Source organism: Esox lucius, chromosome 7 (assembly GCF_011004845.1).
Source record: "Esox lucius isolate fEsoLuc1 chromosome 7, fEsoLuc1.pri, whole genome shotgun sequence".
NCBI classification, from domain to species: domain Eukaryota; kingdom Metazoa; phylum Chordata; class Actinopteri; order Esociformes; family Esocidae; genus Esox; species Esox lucius.
This window is the reverse complement of record NC_047575.1, coordinates 13,806,693-13,828,879: the sequence shown is the minus strand read 5'-3', so window position 1 is coordinate 13,828,879 and position 22,187 is coordinate 13,806,693. Positions and strand designations below refer to the sequence as shown.

General features: G+C 41.3%; 1 protein-coding gene across 4 annotated transcripts in view; it reads left to right on the top strand.

The window, feature by feature from the left end:
• gabra3 (gamma-aminobutyric acid type A receptor subunit alpha3) overlaps positions 1–22,187 on the top strand; it is a 158,029-nt gene that overhangs the window by 37,611 nt on the left and 98,231 nt on the right. For 3 of the 4 annotated variants that reach the window (XM_020048669.2, XM_020048672.3, XM_013134523.3), the window contains 2 exons: positions 11,932–12,053; positions 13,944–14,014. In XM_020048669.2, coding sequence (XP_019904228.1) covers positions 11,932–12,053; positions 13,944–14,014 — 193 coding nt within the window. The remainder of the gene's footprint in view (positions 1–11,931; positions 12,054–13,943; positions 14,015–22,187) is intronic. The other variant, XM_020048670.2, reaches the window with a different exon arrangement.

Sequence of the window (22,187 nt, the reverse complement as noted above, 5' to 3'; positions counted from 1 at the left end):
AGCTTCCAAATGTGAATGCCACACCTGGAATCAACTCCAGACATTTTACCTGCTTAATTGATGAAGAACTAATGAAGCAATAGCCCACACCTGTCCAAGAAACAGGTTTTGAGTGAACTGTCCGATTACTTTTGATCCCTTGATAAAGAGGGGTCTTCATATTATAGTGCTGTAATTCCTAAACCCTTCTTCCAATTTGGATGTGAATACCCTTGAATTAAAGGTGAAAACCCTTGAATTAAAGGCTTTAAGCACATATTAATTATTTAACTGTATCTTGAATATATTTTGGTAAACAGCCAAAATAACAAAAGTTGTATTACTGTCCAATTATTTCCAGACCTAACTGTACATAGTTAATCCGTTGCAGTATCGTAACCTGTCCAAAATTGTAATCATTAAAGTATCTTTTGGATTATCCAAACTCCAAACAGATTAACTTTATAATACTTAATTTTAACATTATGGCGTGTTGCCTTCGTCAGAGTCTCCAGTCAGGTGAAGGGTGCTGCTCCGTGGGATTCAGCACCATGGTCAACGCAGTGGGAAAAAGGCAGAACTTTACAAACCAGACAGAGGATATGCAGAGAGAGCGCCGGAAGGGTCTGGAATGCTCCGGAATGACCAAGGGAGGTTAGCTTCAAACAGTACAATTGGCATACCAAGTAGGCCATCTCCTTTCAGGGAACATACTGTACATTAAATTTAAATATTCTCATTTGAATACCTGTATAAAATGGCCACATCAGAATACATCACAAAACAATATGACGCAGATATTTTTTAATATTTGTAAAAAACATTTATCAGTTTATTCTTCCCAATTTCGTGATGTCCAATTTGTGATTAAGGCCCTGCTTAGTTGCCGCAAATACCAGCGGACAGTCTTAGTCGAGATGTTTCCTTTGAAGCACATGAGATGCCATTCTGCTTCTTGACACGCTGGTTCAAAACCAGGAAGTGGATTGACCTCACAGATATCCATACCACCACAGTGTAATAAGGCGAGGCAACCATATTTGATATTAGTCAGTATAACATACTAACCCCCAAGACTTAGACGGTGTTGGCTTGTTGCACTGCCCTTGTCTGGGCCCATGCCTGAGCAAATCCACCATTCCAATTTAAACCCCACTCTTTCAATGATGCAGTTAACTTTGAGGCAGTGACTTATTCCCTGCTCCATTCAGCGGCCCAAAGACATGTCTTTTAACGGTCAAAATTAATAACCTTTTAATATGGCATGACCACAGCCATTCAGTATGTTATGTGATTGTCAAACAAATCACGAGTCATGACTAATTTTTACTTGTTACATTTACATATAAGTAATTCAGCAGGCGCTCTTCTCCAGGGCATCTTACAGTGTGTGCATACATGTTCTCGTACTCTGGTTCATTTCAGCCCTTTGTTCGACCTGCTGGCCTCAATTAATTCTACAGCAGAATTATTAAACGTTCCTTCCTTTCAGTGGTGCCGGAGACGTGCTCTGACCAGAAACTTTCTACCAGGCAGCATAGGGTAGAAAATAAAACATTGGGTTTGGAATCGATAATAGATTGTGTCATGCGTCAGTTAGTTCAATGAATGGGTTATTGAATGTAAAACTGAAACAGAACCAAAAGATACACAGAACCAATGGATACACAGAAGCAAAACATACCTAGAATCAAAACACACACAGAACCAACACTAGAAAAGTTCTCTACGTTAACTTCCTTAAGCTCTAACCAATGTGCTCCACCTTGTAGTATTCTTTACCTTATATTATATATATATATATATATATATATATACACTCACCTAGAGGATTATTAGGAACACCTGTTCAATTTCTCATTAATGCAATTATCTAATCAACCAATCACATGGCAGTTGCTTCAATGCATTTAGGGGTGTGGTCCTGGTCAAGACAATCTCCTGAACTCCAACCTGAATGTCAGAATGGGAAAGATTTAAGCAATTTTGAGCGTGGCATGGTTGTTGGTGCCAGACGGGCCGGTCTGAGTATTTCACAATCTGCTCAGTTACTGGGATTTTCACGCACAACCATTTCTAGGGTTTACAAAGAATGGTGTGAAAAGGGAAAAACATCCAGTATGCGGCAGTCCTGTGGGCGAAAATGCCTTGTTGATGCTAGAGGTCAGAGGAGAATGGGCCGACTGATTCAAGCTGATAGAAGAGCAACTTTGACTGAAATAACCCCACCGGGTACCACTCATCTCCACTACAAATAAGAAAAAGGGGCTACAATTTGCACGAGCTCACCAAAATTGGACAGTTGAAGACTGGAAGAATGTTGCCTGGTCTGATGAGTCTTGATTTCTGTTGAGACATTCAGATAGTAGAGTCAGAATTTGGCGTAAACAGAATGAGAACATGGATCCATCATGCCTTGTTACCACTGTGCAGGCTGGTGGTGGTGGTGTAATGGTGTGGGGTATGTTTTCTTGGCACACTTTAGGCCCCTTAGTGCCAATTGGGCATTGTTTAAATGCCACGGCCTACCTGAGCATTGTTTCTGACCATGTCCATCCCTTTATGACCACCATGTACCCATCCTCTGATGGCTACTTCCAGCAGGATAATGCTCCATGTCACAAAGCTCAAATCATTTCAAATTGGTTTCTTGAACATGACAATTAGTTCACTGTACTGAAATGGCCCCCACAGTCACCAGATCTCAACCCAATAGAGCATCTTTGGGATGTGGTGGAACGTGAGCTTCGTGCCCTTGATGTGCATCCCACAAAACAACTGCAAGATGCTATCCTATCAATATGGGCCAACATTTCTAAAGAATGCTTTCAGCACCTTGTTGAATCAATGCCACGTAGAATTATGGCAGTTCTGAAGGCGAAAGGGGGTCAAACACAGTATTAGTATGGTGTTCCTAATAATCCTTTAGGTGAGTATATATATATATACACAATGTGTATATGTATATGTGTGTATATATGTATGTATATATATATATGTATATGTGTGTATTATTCAAAGAGTAATTTGTTTTACCTCACACAGTTTTTCCTTTGAAAATGTATACAAAACACACAACACATCGCAGACTTTTACTTTGAAGGAAAAATACAAATATCAGAAGTAGAGATGGGCGATACCACTGATTTTTTTTTAATATACCAAGGCTAGTATCCCAATACCAGTACCGATACCAATACTTTTAAAAGTCTTGTGTATGTATTTGCAGGCTGTAATGAAAGGAAAGGACAATCAAATATGGAAATCCAAATTTCTCTTGTGAGAACAGCCCTGTCTGCATGTTGTAAAGTTGCCCTTACTATGTCTTGGCAGTCTTTATACAGGTCTGCAATTGTACCCTCCATCATGAGTTTTGCAGCTTGGGATTTTACAGTACCAATCAAGGGACTTTACAAATACCTTAAAACAGGGCTGCCCAACCCTGTTCCTGGAGATCTACTGTCCTGTAGGTTCTCTCTACCACTTATTTAGCACACCTGCATCTAATAATTAGCTGGTTGTCACAAAATGGGTTTGAAGAGAAAACCTACAGGACAGTAGATCTCCAGGAAAAGGGTTGGGCCACCCTCCGTCTTCAACAATCGAGATTGTCTGGAGGTCCTTCACATTCATCTCTCCAAGGTTTCTTGTAATGTCTGCTGCTCTTTGAGGGTCATCTACGGAAGAAAATATAAAGTTTTTAAGTCTTTCTGGACTGTATAACTCACATAACTTAAAATGGTTAGATTAAATAGCTACATGCAATTATTAAAGTGTTTAAGAGTTCCAAAATGCATTACACAATTTGATAAGTCACACTTTTGTGATAAAATAATGGCCAGCGTAAGAGTTGTATACCCTATAGATCATTGAGATCTTTACTTTGAGAACATTTTATAAGATACTTTCTATGCTGTAGAAATCCTGAGCAATTCATGTTAGTTTTCCCTCAAAATTGATATAATGAATTAAGATATTGTTTGAAAATAACTTTTACATAGTTGGGAATATTAACCTTAGTCGGTGTATCAGAGTATTAGTTTGCATTTAAAAACACCCACTGGAATATTCTACACTGTGAAAAAAATAGTATTTCCTGCTTTGTATTGAAATTATTAAAAAAACAAATATTATCTATTTACATTAACTATACTTTGTATATACATATGGCTTACGTCAGACAACTGCCTCAGTGCTATGTCATCAGGTCTAGGGGTATTTGCCTGCGTTCTCTCCTCTGATCGCCTCCGCTGTACTTCATCATGCTATTTTATGTGGTTGATTCTTGTGTTTTGACAATTTTGTAGTATTTGTTACACTCTTACACAACTCTTAGTTCTTTAACTGTGACTGAGTGTTACAGCGTGCCTGTGTGTAGGTTATATTAGGAGCGGAAGGAGACAGCAGAACTATAAACAACTTATTTTCAGCACCGAAAACACATGGAGTTGATAAAATAAATAATAATAATAATAATTGATTAAAGAAAGCACTTGGTATCGATATTTTTATGTAAAGATCGATTTTCAAAAAGAAAAGTCAGAATCGAAAGTATTGATACTTTGGTATCGATCCGCCCATCCCTAATCAGAAGTCTTATTGTTGCTGCCAAATCTCTAAAGTTGCCTGCATGACGCTAATTCATTTTAGCTATCAAGTTGTGACAGTTAGCTAGCTAGCTTCTTAACTTTGGTTGTCGCTCAACGTGACAGCCAGTTACTTTTCTCTGACCTTATTCGCTAGATTGATTTTCCAAACGTAGGGTGCAGGACGATATTGCTCTGCTCTGATACTCGTGCGATAGCCTAGTAAACCGCATGCAGTTGAAAATGCGCTAAACTTGGAAAAAAACAAACAAGGCCTATGTCTAATATTCTGTTTTTCGGTTGGGGCGGATCACAACTTAGCAGCGCCGCTCTCCGCCGCTATGATTATTACAATAAGAGGGAAGCATTGTGTAAAAACATTTACCCCCCATTGTGATGGACAGCCTTCTAAAATGTACCGGCCAAACGTAAAATCTACCCGCATTTGGCACTTGGCGGGTGTTAATTTGAGACCCTGCCGACATACGATGCTTGCCTCCTTTGCCTCGCGTGAAGTGCGTATCATTCACCTTTTTTTTCCGGGAAATTTTCGTTCGATATTCCACATGTCAATATTTCAATTTCTATTCTAATTCAATTATTGTGCAGCCCTATGCCCTACTCTTCTAGCTACTCAGTTTTTCAGGATGGCCTGTTTTGAACAGATTCACAGCCATATTGTCTCTATTTCTTCATAATGGACTTTAATGTGCTCCGAGGGGGATACTCAATGCCTTGGAAATATTCTTACATACTACCTCTGATTGATGCTTCTGAACCAAATTTGTGCCAGTTAATCCAACACCCTCTCTCTCACACTTCATTACAGACACCTGTTTTTGTTCATTATTACCTGCACCTTTTTCCCCGATCACAGACCCTATTTTGGTTCCTGCTGCCCCATTGTGTGTTGTAGGTCTTTGTTGTGGTTTACACCATATGTTGCGTTGTTTTGTTCCTATCTTGTCATTTAGTTTCGGTTTCTTCTTGTTTAGTTACTTTATTAAATGTCCTTCATTCTCCCTGCACTTGTGTCCTGCCTCAAAATTGTGCCAAACCAAGTGGATATTGGTTATTGTGTCAAAATGTAGTGGATCAGATAGACTTGTGGAATTGTTTCTTCAGTCAATCATCTGGGTCTTATGGATAATCATTGTGCTTGATTTAAAATGTTATGAAAAAAAATAAATCCCTGCCAGGTTATCAGGGTAAATAATAATGGATTTCAGTTGATTTATCTGATTAAATAACCAATAATTCAAAAAAAGTGAATTTCTTACATAATTCAACAAGCCTTCTAGTATTATAATAAAATGTTAATGACTTAGCCAATTTTCCTGTATGTAATATATTTATTTGCAGTTACAACACAAAAGGGCCATCAAATGAATTACCTAGCTATACCGTGTGTGAATGACTGAGAGCCATCATTGCATCTCACCTTATTGTAATACTGTATCTGCAGTGCTGATTGTGGCAGCATAATTTCACTAATCTTTAATAACTTCACCTCACTGGCTCATAACAGAGGAGCACTCATTGACCTTAACAACACACATAAAACACTGGCACTCGGAGAGCTAAATTTAGGAGTATGAAACATGCTATTCATATTGGCTAAAAGTATAGGAGATACTGTCTGCATAGCACACATTATACTCCAAATGATCTCTTTATATAAAACACTGCTCAGAAAGACATACTCAACTCGACATCAACCAGACTAGTTACCAGATGTCTCTTCACAATCCTGAAGCCTAGAACAGAAGCAAGGAAACGCACAGTAATGGAGCCATGACAACATGGAATTCTCTTGAGTCTCAAGCCAGCAGTAAAATCTGATTAAGAAATCAAATTAAACAACACATAACAGCAACGTGGGGATTAGAAAGAGATACAGACATACACAAAACAATACTTTTTTGGCATTATATATATATTTTTTATTTCTGCCTCCTGTTATTTTTACTTTCTTCTGATGATTGTAATGTCTACATGTTATTGTTTTGGTTAAATGTCTGTAACATTGTTTCTTGGCCTGTTTAAGATGGTCATGAAGAATAGCTGTCACTATGGTGTCAGCTAACAAGGATGTATATAAATAAACAAAAACCCTGTGCAATAATAGCTTGCATTTAACTGTAACATTTCTGTCACTTTCTTTTTTTTAACAAGAATTGATCTTAGAAACTGGATATTTAGGAAATTGATCTTGACTTGTCGCTTGGACAGGCAGAACAAAGCAGATTTTTTAACGTTTTTTTTTTACTGTGAAATGTCATTGAGTAAACAGACACATTTTTATCACATTCTTTTTTCCTCTGCAAAAAAAAACATTTTGAATGTTAAAGTAGTTCTACAAGTAATCATCTTTTTCTAGTAATGTAACTGGTTGTTATTTTAGTAGAGGTGGAAATAAAACAGGTTTGGTTTGTTTGTTTCTGTAACTTTTTAATAAGTAAAGCTAGCCAATAAACAAATTATAAAAATTATTAAATTAAATGCTGTGCCAATCATCATACAAAAAAATAATTTAACAGCCCAATATCTGTTATTTAACATTACTATGAAAACTAGCAGGGTTCACGTTTAATTGGGCTTGTTGCCTGTACCCAATGAGGATGATGATATCAGTGATCAAATGTTCTGTTTACCTGTCTATTTAGGGCCACTCATGACACATTTTGCATGTAGCCCATTACTACCCAGCCCTGGTGTGAGAGATGGATAGAGATTAAGGGCATTTAGAGAACTTGCGAAGCTGACTGAGGAGAAGTAACAAATGTATTTCATGCGGTTATAAGGTGTCGATGAAGAGAGAGAAAGATAGAGGGGCCACATCTGGTCCTGTGTGTCTCGGGCCCTGATCCCTGTGTGGGGCGGAGAGGCTGTCGGGCCAGATGGGGACACATATGTTGGTCCTCTATCATTGAGACGAGACTCTATGACTCATCCTGACTCACATTTGTTTGTGTTTAGAAAGCTGCTTGTTTACCAGGACGACTGACAGTGTTGTTTGTTCCAGTTTCCTGGATAGCCTTATAGAAATCAGCAAAACAGATTTGAAATGCAGTTTTTCTATGGGGAACAATGCTTTATAATGGGTGTTATTTCTATAGCTGGTTTTATGTCACAGACAGAAAGAGAAAAGCCAATAAAGGCTGCGATTTAGTGGCTAGATATAATGTGACGGCAGAATGGAGAGGGCAGTGTAGTTTCGTCTTACTGTAGAATACGGTGCTGTCTCTGAGGCCCTGTGTCTCTGTGCTCATAGTTTCTTTCCTCATCTTTTCTTTCTCATGCTCTCCCTCACTCCCTTTTTAAGGACTATTGACTCGTTCACTGTAAACTAGAACTTAAGATTTGGTGTTTGACCGTAGCATTCGTCTGTCTGCAAGGCCAACGATTCTACATGAGCAGATTGTGACAAGTATTCATCAAGAAATACTTATTCTGAGCTGTTTTCAGAGCAGTGAGTCAGTCTGCTTTACAAAAGAATGCACAACACGCATCAACCCCTCATTCAATACTATAAGAATGGAGAGAAATGTTGGTAATTAGTAAGCTTAGACGGGGCATCTATCCCCAGAGTCAATCAAGGCTGCGTTAGCAGCCATTGTTCAACCTGTTTCCTTTCTGTCCTGAACGCCTTATCTCCTCTGAGCACAGACAACTGGAAGGCCCTGAAAAGACAAGTCAAATAAAAGAAATCAGTCAAATTGGGAGGCCTCTGAATTTTATATCATGGCAGGAATGTCTTTTTCAGACACAATGTGTCATATGATGCATATCACTGTCAATATATAGGTGGTGGAGTAAGGCTGAGCTGCTGCAAAAGGTTGGTTAGGGGGGGGTTGGGTAAAGAGGAGACTGTGTAGGGAGGGGGTTTGGGTAAAGAGGAGGTTCGATATGGAGGGGGTTAGGTAGGGAGGGGTTTAAATAGAGAGGGGTTTGGGAGGGGGTCTGGTAAGATGGAGGCTGGGAAGGGAGGAGTTTGGATAGGGAGGGGGATAGTTAAAAAGCAAGTTGGACTAGGGAGGAGGTTGGGTTAGAAGGAGGTTTGGTTAGGGAGGGGGGTAGTTAAAAAGGAGGTCGGGGAGTGAAGAGGTTGGGCTGGGGAGGCGGTTGGGTAAGAAGGAGGTTTGGTATAGCAGAGGTTGGGAATCGGAGGGGGGGTAGTTAAAAAGGAGGTTGGGGAGGGAAGAGGTTGGGCTGGGGAGGCTGTTGGGTAAAAAGGAGGTTTGGTATTGCAGAGGTTGGGAATCGGAGGGGGAGCGGTTAAAAAGGAGGTCGGGGAGGGAAGAGGTTGGGCTGGGGAGAAGGGTTGGGTGTGGAGGAGGTTGGGAGGGGAGAAGGGTTGGGTGTGGAGGAGGTTTCGGTTGGTGCAGATGAAAGGCAGTAGGGTCTATTTCTGGAAAATACATTTTGTTAATTAGAAATTCATTGATGAGGGCACAGACTTCCACCATTTAACTCTTGCCCCCTGTCGGAGGTAGATGGCAGTTGTTTTTCATTTAATTTTCCCATACCAACCGGGCCCCTATAGCTGCAGCACGCTGGGGAGAATCATCAGCTTTCAAAATGTCATTTGTGCGGGACTCCGACCGGGCCCGCTAATCCTCTCCATTGGATTCCGTCAGCCTACGGTACCCAGCAGCGAGACAATGAGGCCATGTCGCATGGGCCCAGGCACTCCAGCAATGGACGGATATCAGGGTCCTTATCAGTCAATCAGTGCCAAGCTTCCCTCTAACCCCCTCACCACCTTCCAGAAAGACAGGCAGGAGAAAGAGTTGTTGGGGTAGCTTCGGAGGTGGACACTTTGGATGCACAGTGTGTAAACAGCCGCTCTTAAAGCTGGAGGAAATTAATTAGGTGCTGGTGGAGTTCAGATCACTGCAGCCCTTTTTTTCCCTCCCTCTCACATCTCCTTCGTCGCTCTCCTCCACCTCCCTCCTCTCTGTTTCGGTCTCCTCCCTTTCCTTCCTCTCTCTTCTCGCCCTCTCTCTCCATGTCTCTTCTAAGCTTTCCTGTGTTGTGTATCAATCAGACCTGCTTCATTTTCATCAGAGGCCCCATTGGCTTTGACTGGCGTCTGAGTTGATTGAATGTGATGCTCAAATAGTAGTTTGTACGTCCAGGTGGCACACTCATACACAACAGGAACACACACATACACATGCGCACAAAAGTGATGTTCTGCTTTTTTGATATTGTCTCAACAGTGCTGTTAGTACTGGTTTAATGACAATGAGGTGTCACCTGATGTACCCATCTCTTGATACAGAACTGTCTAGTCAGCCACCCAGGGGGAGCTGTGCTGCTTTATCTCTGTAGTGTAGTATGTGACTGTCCAAATATTTATATAGTTAAGTATGTGTAAGGTAGATATCTGAATTGTTTTTGAGTCTTAGATCTGGGGAAGGTTATAAAACATATTGCTAAAGCATTGATAGTTCCCAGGAGCACTGTGGGTTCCTTCATTGTGGAATGAAAGAAGTCTGGAACAACCAAAACGCTTCCTAGCAAACCTGGTCAGGGAGATGAACAAGAACCCAGTGGCCACTGTAACAGAGCTTTTGAGTTTCTCAAATGAAGGGCTTATGACATGCTGAAGGACTCTGAGAGCATGAGGAAAAAGATTATCTGGGTTTATTAGACCAATATCAAACTATTAGCCTTGAATGCCTATGCTACGTCTAGAAAGAACAAATTACTGCTCACAACCTGGCTATAAACATTCCTATGGTAAAGGGTGGTGGTGGGAGCTTCATGCTATAAGAATGCTACTCAGCAGCAGGGACTGGGAGACTGGTCTGTATAGAAGGATGGATGAATGGAGCAAAATACAGAGATCCTTGAATAAAACTTTATCTAGGACCACAGACTGTGGCGAAAATAAATCTTTCAACATGACAACGGCCCAAAGCACACAGCCAAGAAAATGCTGGTTTGGCTTCAGGACAAGTTTTTAAATGTCCTTAAGATGCCTAGCCAAATCCCCAACTTGAATCCCATTGAACATTTGTGGGCAGAAGATCACAGTTCACCGATACTCCCCATTCCAATTTGACAGAGCTTAAGAAGATCTGCAAGGAAGAATGGAAGAAACTTCCCAAATCCAGGTGTGCAAAGCTGGCAGAGACATACCCAAGAAGACTGTAAGCTATGATTACTACCAAAGGTGCTTCTACAAAGTACTGAACAAAGAATCGAAATACTTATGGAAATGAGATTTTCAGTTTTTAGTTTTTATATGAAATGCCACACATTTCCTAAAACATGTTTTTCGCATTGACATCGTATGGTATTGTTTGTAGATGGATGGCAAATAGATAATATTATTCAATTATAAATCAAGTGCAAAAAAAACAACAATGCAGAGAATCTGAAGAGGTTTGAACACTGTATTGTGTGTATGGACTGTCTGCTATGAAATGATTGTTTTTCTGTTAGCTGTTAGATAGCGGCGCTTAGACATACTTGTATTGATAGGGTTCACCTGGTGACAGGCCAGAGGTTAATCCCTTAGGGGCTTTGGCGTGATTGAAAATGGCACTCATTACTTCATCTATCTCAGTCTCAGTCGCACTTTGTTGACTAGGGAAAGGGGACCAGGCCCAGATAGAGATAATTGCTCTGCATACATTAGTTGATTAAGGAAGCGGAGGACCTCGTTTGTTGCTTATGGGATATTAAGGGAAAGGTGGAGAAAGTCCCGATGGAGAGTTTGATGCAGCTCTGTGACTGGAAGTTGTCTGTGATAGGCTTCACTAATCCTTTTGGACTTCAATCAGTCTTTCCCTGTCTGAGTGGCCATACCGCGCCTCAAATGAAACCCTGACATGTCTGTGTCTCAATCAGTCTTTGCCTGTCTGATTGGCCATACCGCGCCTCAAATGAAACCCTGACATGTCTGTGTCTCAATCAGTCTTTGCCTGTCTGATTGGCCATACCGCGCCTCAAATGAAACCCTGACATGTCTGTGTCTCAATCAGTCTTTCCCTGTCTGAGCGGCCATACCGCGCCTCAAATGAAACCCTGACATGTCTGTGTCTCAATCAGTCTTTCCCTGTCTGAGCGGCCATACCGCGCCTCAAATGAAACCCTGACATGTCTGTGTCTCAATCAGTGCGGTAGCCAGGATTGTCACGGTTAAATTCCACCTACACCACAGCGGGCACTTCGGCAGCCTGACCTGAAGTGAATGAATGCTGGTGAATCTGTGGACACCCAGACACGTACAGTACGTGTCATATATCTTTTCCATGTCTGATGGGAATGACCACTGCTACCAGTAACACTCCTACGCCTGCTGGGTTTAATCCACCCCCCTCCTCTATTCCCCCTTCCCCCCTCTCTGCAGGGCAGTCGTTGGGCATAGGGAGCCGTTGCCGGACGACAGTAGAGACAACATCACCATCTTCACCCGGATCCTGGACAGGCTGCTGGATGGCTACGACAACCGACTGCGTCCTGGGCTGGGAGGTAGGCTGGTTCGTAGAGCGAAGACACTGCGCACCCGTCCCTTTCTCTGAGGGAGCTGTACGGAGGACTCTGCCACAAAAGCTGCCGAGTCTTCTATCCACCATCTCATCACGACTGTCTTTGAAACATCCTCTACATAGCCATACATAGCATTAAATGGATCATCATCTAGATATCATTTGGAGTTTTTTCTTGCAGTGTAAAACATTCCTCCTCTTTTACCGCTATTATTACACAAAGCTTGTTTGAACTTTGTAATAATCAATAGGTTCGTAGTTGATTCCTTCATTAGCTGAATCCGGCGTGGTAGCCCTAGTCTGGGCCAACAGCTCTGCGAGCCAGGCTGCTGGCTGTGGCACGCCCTGATGGATTTGGTTCCCTTGTCAGTGTGATCTCCATTGATCTTTTAGAGCCAGACATTGCTTTCATTACCAACTCGGTTTCACTGATCACAGTGAGAGTACATCTCTTCAGATGTTGAACAGATTGCTTTTTGGAACAGTGGAATGACTATTCCTTCTCAAAAAGAGATGCTTATCGCTAACAAAATGCTACAAAGACTCCCTTCCAAACAACACCTTCTTGACACTTGGTATAGAAACCAATTCTTCAGGACCCAGAGGAACAGCAGAGCTCTGATTTCCTTCCCACAGGGGACTGGCCTGTCTCGGCATACTAAGTGCTAATGCTACATAATCATCAGAGTTGCGATAAGACTGTAGTGCTAATGATTTAACATTCGTGGTGTTTTCATTTTATTCCATTGAGCTTTTTCTAAATCATTTTGACTCCTCTGTCAGAGGTCAGCAAGAGTGCCAATGTGAAACCCATGTGATGTTTTAAGCTGACAGTGCTGAGCACGCCTTATCCATCCCACCCCCGAATCACATGTACCAGCTTCGCCCCCCCCCCCCCCCCCATCCACTCACCATGAGTCTCCCACCTCCCACAGAGACAAATTTCAGGTGCCTTCGGAATGTGCCGGACGTGTTCTGTTTTCCAAAGCCTTTTTGCTGTGTGCATTTTGATTAATGGCCAGTGTCATGTTGCCAGGGGATCTCTGGGTAAAATAAGGGCAGCTTCTGGAAGCATTCCATCGGTTCCTCTCTGTCCGGGGAGTTAAGACTGGCAGGAAGCCACTCACACTTACATCAAAGCCCCTGGTTTGCACGGAGACGTTCATTTACATCCCACAATCGATTAAATCAAAGTTAAGGCCTGGCTATGAGGCTCTAATTGGAAACCTTCTAACTAAAGGTGATCCCCTCGCTTACGTCATCACATTCAGAATGACTCATCCGCGACTCATCCGCAGCACACTGCTGGCGGCGTTTCATCTCCAGCCTTTTCAGGTGCACCTTTTCTTTCCCTCTCTTCTGAAACTGCCCAATTACACTGGGAATGTACACCCAGACTAAAGATAGCACAAGCTCCCGGCACAATAAAAAGCCTTACGATAATGCTCTGTAAATAGCGTCATCTGACACAGACACAAACAAGTGCCTGTAAACAGACTTGAGTGGGATTTTAATGTGATCCCTCCGACCCCCAGTGTTCCTTTCTCGTCGGAGTTTCTCATCTGGTATTGTGACTTTGATAACGCGGTCCGTCGAGGTCAGACTACCTCCACACCGTCGTTAAGAATGGGATTCTTAAGTTGCGCTTTTTGATCTGGTTGAGCGGCGAGTCATTAAACTAACTTGTTTGGTTTTTTGCTGCTTGGAGGTCGGAAAAGTGATCTGACCGACTTGACAACTAACCTGAAGAAGAGAGTGCCAGTAAAGTCTGATTGTCAGATAAAAGGCTGGTAACCATCTTAGATGGAGGAGTCCTTTTTTCTTTCATTAAAGTACTTAAACTCTTCCTCTTTGTGTTCTCCTTGTGTCCAAGCAGAGAGTGTGACGGAGGTGAGGACAAATATCTACGTGACCAGCTTCGGACCAGTGTCGGACACAGACATGGTGAGTGATTATTACGTTACCTTTTCTCAGATACTCAGAAAGTCACCACGGTATGACAAGCATGACAAACCAAAAATGTATCTTGTCATATCTGTAATAATCATCTAATTTCTAAATTAATTATAATATATTTAAGAAAAGGTTTTTGTGCTTATGTCTTTATTGCGGAAGGCAGAATTGTTTGAAGATCAATTGAAGGAAATGTTTTTTCATGCTTTTTTGTTAATCATTAAGAAATACATGGATTTTGTCCTGGGTTCGCTTCAGAAATAGCGGTAACTTAATTCTGCCTCCCACAAAATGCACTATAATAGAAGGCAGTATAACTTCTAGCTAATCAGTATCACCAAAAAAAGGTACACATTCTGTTAAATTCAAATGTTCCTACCACCACATTTAAGAAAATATAGCACAGATTTCTGTTTTTGTCTTTTCATTTTTAATAAGAATAAACTTGTTGATGACAGTTCTACTTCATTCATGAAAGGCAATCAGTATTATTTTAGTTGCATTTTAGTAATTCCATTAGTTCTTCATTTTATGGTTCCTTTAACATCCATTATGCACATTCACAAACAATGTGACATTGCTCAAATCAGTGAAAGTATATCCATTATGCTTGATTCCAAAAGCATAGATACTGGTTGTATAGCTAAGTAATAATAGTAATATAATAGTCAATATTTTGTAGTCAAGTTAGGTCTTCTCCCAACTTTGGGAAACCGCTACTGCAAAATGTATAATTCATGCATTGCGTTAGTTAAGCAGCATGGCTTGTTAGTTAACGTTATACTTTGTGAAAGATCAGCTGTGCATGTCTCTCATGTATGCTTACGTTAGGTGTTGAAGTCCTTACCTTAACAGTATTGTATGGATTAATGCAGCTCCCTATTTCTCAATGCAGTTCTTCTTGTAATTCTCCTTGTCAATGTAATCCTGACTTGGCAACTACTTCACTGTGGTCCGCTCCAAACTTTGAAGTTGTAAGAAGTAGCCAGTACCTACAGTTTCAAACTTACTCAACTCCAAGTTTCACAATGGCATTGAGTACTGAGGTTGAGGAGAATGGAGCTCTGAGTGCACCTATGATATTAAACCAAAAAACTGTAAATGTTTTTCACAGTTTTGTAAATGTTTGGTTCTCCTATTGTGTCCCTTTTCAGATGGTAAAGTATTCCTGCCCGTAGTGCTTGTAACTTTAGTGTACATTAACTCAACATGCATTTCAAAACATTCTCGTCTGACTTCGTGTTGCCAGACCTACTTCCCTGCTGTCATTTCTGCTTTTGGAACAGAGGTGACCAATAAGTTGCATCTTTCATAGCAAGCTGGTGAGGGAGAGAGTGGGTAGGTCCCAGTACCATCAGATCAGCCCCCAGGCAGACTGTCAGCATCAAGCACTATAATCCTATCTGTTGATGGTTAGAAGAGATACCTAGCGTATTACAGGCCTATCTGTCGATGGTTCAAAGATGTACCTGGTGTATTACAGGCCTATCTGTCGATGGTTCAAAGATGTACCTGGTGTATTACAGGCCTATCTGTCGATGGTTCAAAGATGTACCTGGTGTATTACAGGCCTATCTGTCGATGGTTCAAAGATGTACCTGGTGTATTACAGGCCTATCTGTCGATGGTTCAAAGATGTACCTGGTGTATTACAGGCCTATCTGTCGATGGTTCAAAGATGTACCTGGTGTATTACAGGCCTATCTGTCGATGGTTCAAAGATGTACCTGGTGTATTACAGGCCTATCTGTCGATGGTTCAAAGATGTACCTGGTGTATTACAGGCCTATCTGTCGATGGTTCAAAGATGTACCTGGTGTATTACAGGCCTATCTGTCGATGGTTCAAAGATGTACCTGGTGTATTACAGGCCTATCTGTCGATGGTTCAAAGATGTACCTGGTGTATTACAGGCCTATCTGTCGATGGTTCAAAGATGTACCTGGCGTATTACAGGCCTATCTGTCGATGGTTCAAAGATGTACCTGGCGTATTACAGGCCTATCTGTCGATGGTTCAAAGATGTACCTGGTGTATTACAGGCCTATCTGTCGATGGTTCAAAGATGTACCTAGTGTAGTATAGTCCTTTCTGTCGGTAGTTATAAGCTGTGCTCGAAGTGGGGCGGCACTTGTACATTTTACTCTTAAGCGTACCTGCACTTTTTCTTGCGTACCGCTACTTCTCACATGCAGCTGGTACTCTACCACTGACAGAAAAAGCATCAGTGTCAGAGAGATTTGTATTGACGTAACGTTACATAAACTACACTACCCAGAGGGCAATACGTGACTTACTAAAGATCTTGACGAATCACGTAAAGGCAAGCAGTCAGTTCACCCTATCAGGAGCTGTCTGATGGCTGCGGCTTCCGCCTGAGCGTAAACATATTTTTCACTGGTGAAATCCAAAACCTAGAAACGTAGAAAAAGTGTGTCGAATTTAAAATTGTAAGTCATGTTAGCCTGGCTTCAGAAAGGCAATAAAAGAATGCATGTGCAAGAGCTAGACACTGTAAAAATCTCAAATGTAATGATATGCAAATGAAAGAGAGTACCGGCACCTTTTTCCCCCCACTTCAAGCACTGGTTATGAGATGTACCTAGTGTAGTATAGTCCTATCTGTCGGTAGTTATAAGATGTACCTAGTGTATTGTAGTCCTATCTGTCAGTAGTTCTAAGATGTACCTCATGTAGTATAGTCCTATCTGTCGGTAGTTATAAGATGTACCTCGTGTAGTATAGTCCTATCTGTCGGTAGTTATAAGATGTACCTAGTGTAGTATAGTCCTATCTGTCAGTAGTTATAAGATGTACCTCGTGTAGTATAGTCCTATCTGTCGGTAGTTATAAGATGTACCTCGTGTAGTATAGTCCTATCTGTCAGTAGTTATAAGATGTACCTAGTGTAGTATAGTCCTATCTGTCAGTAGTTATAAGATGTACCTAGTGTAGTATAGTCCTATCTGTCGGTAGTTATAAGATGTACCTAGTGTAGTATAGGCCTTTCTGTCGGTAGTTAAAAGATGTACCTTGTTTGGCGAGCCACGGTGAGAGAGAGAGATGAGGAGGCGCATATTTGGGGGTCCTAACCAGAATAACAAATACAATTATTTTGGATAATCCTCTATGAAAACCAATAGTACGAAGTTCGTGTCCCTGTCTTAATCTGGTCAAATGCCATTAGTATTTTTCAGAACTCCAGAATTGTCAACATCAGGGTGACTAACCCTTGGAGGCCAGAGGGAAAGAAGCTTTCCAAAATCATGTAAATTGCGTCGATACAATTTACATGATTTAGGTCTAAGCATGAAAATGTTTACTGTACATTTTTTCCAGTTCATGTCTTAGTTATTACAACCAAATACATGTTTTACACCTATTGGCAACTACTGTATGTTTATACTGTATCCCAAAAGGCAATTTATACTATATTTATACACTGTTATGTAACTCTTGTCTATGGCATCGCGTCAGCTATGCTGAACGGCTCACGGCTCTGACTAACCTATCTAGTTAGACTCTAACACAGCAAAAAATATGCATCATATCTTTTCATAAAAATAATAAAAATCTCTTCTCCCTTTCCCAGTTTTGACATATCCAGTTGTATCATTGGTCCTGTCACATCACAACTCCAAACCTATTTGAGATAGTTGAACATTGAGAAAAACCTTCCTCGTCGTCGTCCATATTAAGCTTTTCTACTTTGGGTTAGTGCATGTGAGGACTTACTCACCTGGTAACCTCAGATAGCTTTGTAGCGTCACAAGCTGCCTGAGGGAGTTGCTAGAGCACCTGCTGACATTGCCTTCTTGTTCACGTTTGTGTACATTTTGTAATAACTGCACAGTCTGCACTGTGATAGCAAACAATGTTAACAATGGCAGTTATTTGAAACATTTAAATATTTTGTTCATTTTCCTTTGTGTATAGTTTTCCCACCCCTTTCCCAGTCATGGCAAAAACACACACCAACACGCACTAATGATGTGAGCCTTTTTCCGTTTTTTAGGTGGCTCATGAATGAGCCTTTTGGTTTGTTAGGTATCACTGAAACATTGGAGGGATCAACTCTGATACTCATTGTCTGTGTCTGCGTCCCGTCTCTTCTGGACAGCACAGGGCTACAGTGCTTCATCCAGCCGGCCGTTGTGAGAACCTCTGTAGTGGATTTGGCAATAGGTTAGTCTGACAGTAATTTGCTCAACTCTAGTTCAAATTCTAGATCTTTTGGGAGAGGCTAAATGTATGTTTTTAATGGTAGTGTCAATGTCCTACTTTGTTTACAAAGAAATAAAATCTGCTGCTTTCTTCAAAAAGAAAAATATAGTGTTTTAAGAAAAAGAAAATGCACATAAGCACCGCAATCCCTGCTCCACCCATGTCCTACTAAGGTTTTCATACACACAGCTTAGTTAGATACACAAAAGAGCCTAGAGAAGAATGACTGTGTAGCAATTATAGATGCTTAAAAACAACACAGTTGCAGCTGAAAGCAAAATGGCAGCATGCACTAACCTACTTAATTCATCTGAAATATGTTTTTAATAGTATATACATCATTACAGTTTGAAAGCCTTAAGTCTCAGAAAGTGAGCCATAGGGCTGTTTTAGTACAGTATCTGTCAGTCTAGGGGGAAGAATCAGCTTGTGACTGGAACAGGTAGGTCTGCAACAAACTCAGCCTTTGAGCTGAGGCAGCCGTTTTCATAATCCTGTGATTTTGCCAGCTTCTGGGGAAAACACCTGCTGAGATAAGTGAGGCAGGACTCCAAGGTCTGCAAGCTTAGGTCATTGGAGGCAGAGTGTGAACCGGTGTAGATGGGAACCATGAGAATTGGTCTATCCTTGCATGCCAAATAAATACACAAATCTTCTACACAAACTGTAGAAATATATATATATATATATACAGATCACCAAAGTCAGTACCTCCGATAGTGAGTGGTTGACTGAATGTGACATAATCCACTATAGGACATAAATGTGGATGGGGCGACATGAAGAAAACCAAATGCATGCAACAGGAAGTGACACATTTTAACCCTTCGACCACAGAGACTGAAGTCAAAATTGTGCTAAAACATTCACACAGAGCCTAACCTAATAAGTACAGAATGGCTTTTTATGCAGATGTATTCACACGTTTGTACAATTAGTGACACATTTCAGCTGCTTAGAATAGAGTGGCTTCCATTTCGGGATCAGGAAATTGGCTACGGGACAGGCTGGGAGCGACTGCATGGTTGTCCATCAAACACCAAATGGGCTTGGTAATTTATGATGAATCAGACAAGCCGTACAATGACACTGCCCGTCCTGCATATTCAGGTCCTCATCTGCTTGTAGTGGGAAGAAAACAGGGCGCAAACCGTAGTTGAATTACAAGCAACAATTAGCTGGGTTAACATTAACATAGTCATCCTTTGAGTATCAAAAGGATTTAGCAAGTTTCTAGAAATGATTTATTAATCACCAAAAAGTAGGCCCGTTTAACTCCTGGGAAAACAGATGTAATTAACAGCTTATTACGTAATATCTCTTTTTCTTCGAGGACAACCTATGCTCAGGGAATCTCACAGCGTGTTGTCTCACACATCCTATCATCCATTTGTCTGCCACCGAGAGCCAGTATCCCCCCCCCCCCCAAACCTCACTTTTACGCTCAGGGCCACTCATCATTCTGCCTCCTCACTGGGCCCAATATCCTGCACGCAATGACTGCTCCACTTTCTCCACCATCAACACAGCAGACAAGTCAGAGCTGCAGTCAGGAAAATGTTTGGAGCAGAACTCAAACATCAGGCCAAAAACAAGGACACGCAAATCTCAGTCAGTATCGTCAGTAAGCGACTATGTTGTCCGCAGATTACTCTCAGTGTGCAGAGATGTTGTTGACGGCTGAAAAGGAGGTGGATGTGCTGCTCTGTTATTGCCCTTATTTCTCTGTCTCTCTCTGCTCTCTCTCTCCTCTCTCCTCTCTCTCCTCTCTCCTCTCTCTCCTCTCTCCTTTAAAGCCTCTCTACTCTTCTGTTAATCTCTCATCTCCTGTCTGTACGGCCTTTTCTCCCCCCTCCTCTCCTTTCTCTCTCTCTTGCTCCTCTTTCTCCTCCTTCTCCTCCTCTCTTGTATGTCTGGAGGTTTGCATGGCTCGTCCCGTTTGTGTCTGCGTGTGCACTGCCAGGATGTGTCCTCGTAGTCTCTGGTGGGCTGATGTTGACACTTCTGGCATGACTGCATTGAGGGCGGTCTAATCTTCCCCAGGTTCTGTTTCGAACACGTCTTGATGATGGCCTAGGTAGTCAGGGGTCTGTCTTCATGCCACCCAGCTCTACTCTCATGGCGCAGCCTAATGTCCTGAAAAACCCTAGAGACCTGTTTCAGTGACCACGTTATATGCTGTAATGGGTCCCTGTTTCAGTGACCACATTATATGCTGTAATGGGTCCCTGTTTCAGTGACCACATTATATACTGTAATGGGTCCCTGTTTCAGTGACCACATTATATGCTGTAATGGGTCCCTGTTTCAGTGACCACGTTATATTTTCTGTGATGAGTGTGGAAAAATAACATTTAGATACAAAACCTTAGGAAGGAACCGTGTACAGTAAATGGTCCTCCAATTGAACAAATTAGACACAGGTATTATTCAGGTGGTTTAAGAGCAAATGCATCCATCACCGTACCCTTTCTAAAGGGGAAACACTCCAAATGAGTCCACTAGCAAGAAAATAAAGGCTGGTTGTCGGGAGGTTAACTGCAAATTAAAAGTATTGTTTCTGCGTCTCTGGTAAACAACAAAAAGAAACTCATTGTTTGCACCATGGGAACAGTGTAATAGCAGCCTATCTTTTCTCCCACCGAACCAGTCTTCAGTTCCCTCTTTGGCAATGTGATAAAGTCATATTCAGGGTGGGGAAAAGTGTTAAAAGCTTAACGGGCACAGTCTGGAAGAAGACAATTTGCATCCTTAATAGGCCGCATCCATGAGAGTCTGTATTGTGTTGCCATAGTGACGAGTCGTTAAGCCGGCTCTTAAATCCATGCTGTGTAACTGCAATCCAACTTAAGTTTCCCAAGTATCCCTCATAAATAAATGATACACATTCTCCCAAGTATCCCTCATAAATAAATGATACACATTCTCCCAAGTATCCCTCATAAATAAATGATACACATTCTCCCAAGTATCCCTCATAAATAAATGATACACATTTTCCCAAGTATCCCTCATAAAGAAATGATACACATTCTACCAAGTATCCCTCATAAAGAAATGGTATGCATTCTACCAAGTATCCCTCGTAAAGAAATGGTATGCATTCTACCAAGTATCCCTCGTAAATAAATGGTATGCATTCTACCAAGTAACCCTTGTAAATGAATGGTATGCAGACTACCAAAGTATCCCTCATAAATAAATGGTATGCATTCTACCAAGTATCCCTCATAAAGAAATGATGTGTATTCTCCCAAGTATCCCTCGTAAATAAATGGTATGCTGACTACAAAGTATCCCTTGTAAATAAATAGTACGCTGACTACCAAGTATCCCTCTTAAATAAATGGTACGCAGACTACCAAGTATCCCTTGAAAATAAATGGTACACAGACTACCAGGTATCCCTCGTAAATAAATGGTATTCCTCATAAAAAGAAATGACATGTAGTGATTGCTCAGATTTTTCTAATGCGAAAAATAATGTAGTATAATACAGATAATTGTCTTATTGTTTATTTGTATTCGCTGTAACACAGGACCCAGCTGTAAAAGAGGTCCCGTCTGACTGTATAAATGAAGGATTAATAAAAGATGTTGAGGAAGCTGCATCACAGAAACACATAATTTATTCCATGTCGGTCATTCTGAGGACTAAACGGATTGAGACATTTCCTGTGCATCTTGGGGTTTTTTATACTACAAAAGTTTTACAGAACACATTTGAAGTTAAATACTATCAACATAAAATGTAAATATTTTTATTTTATTCACACTATCGATGAAATACTCTCACTGCACCGTGAAACAAAACACAGGCCCTCCCACTGACATGGATGACGTTACAAACTGACTGCAGTGTTGTTTACCTGGTAATGTACATGGCACTCTGTCGAACAAGTGGTGTGGTTGGTGATAGTAGAATTGTTTCGGTGCCAGA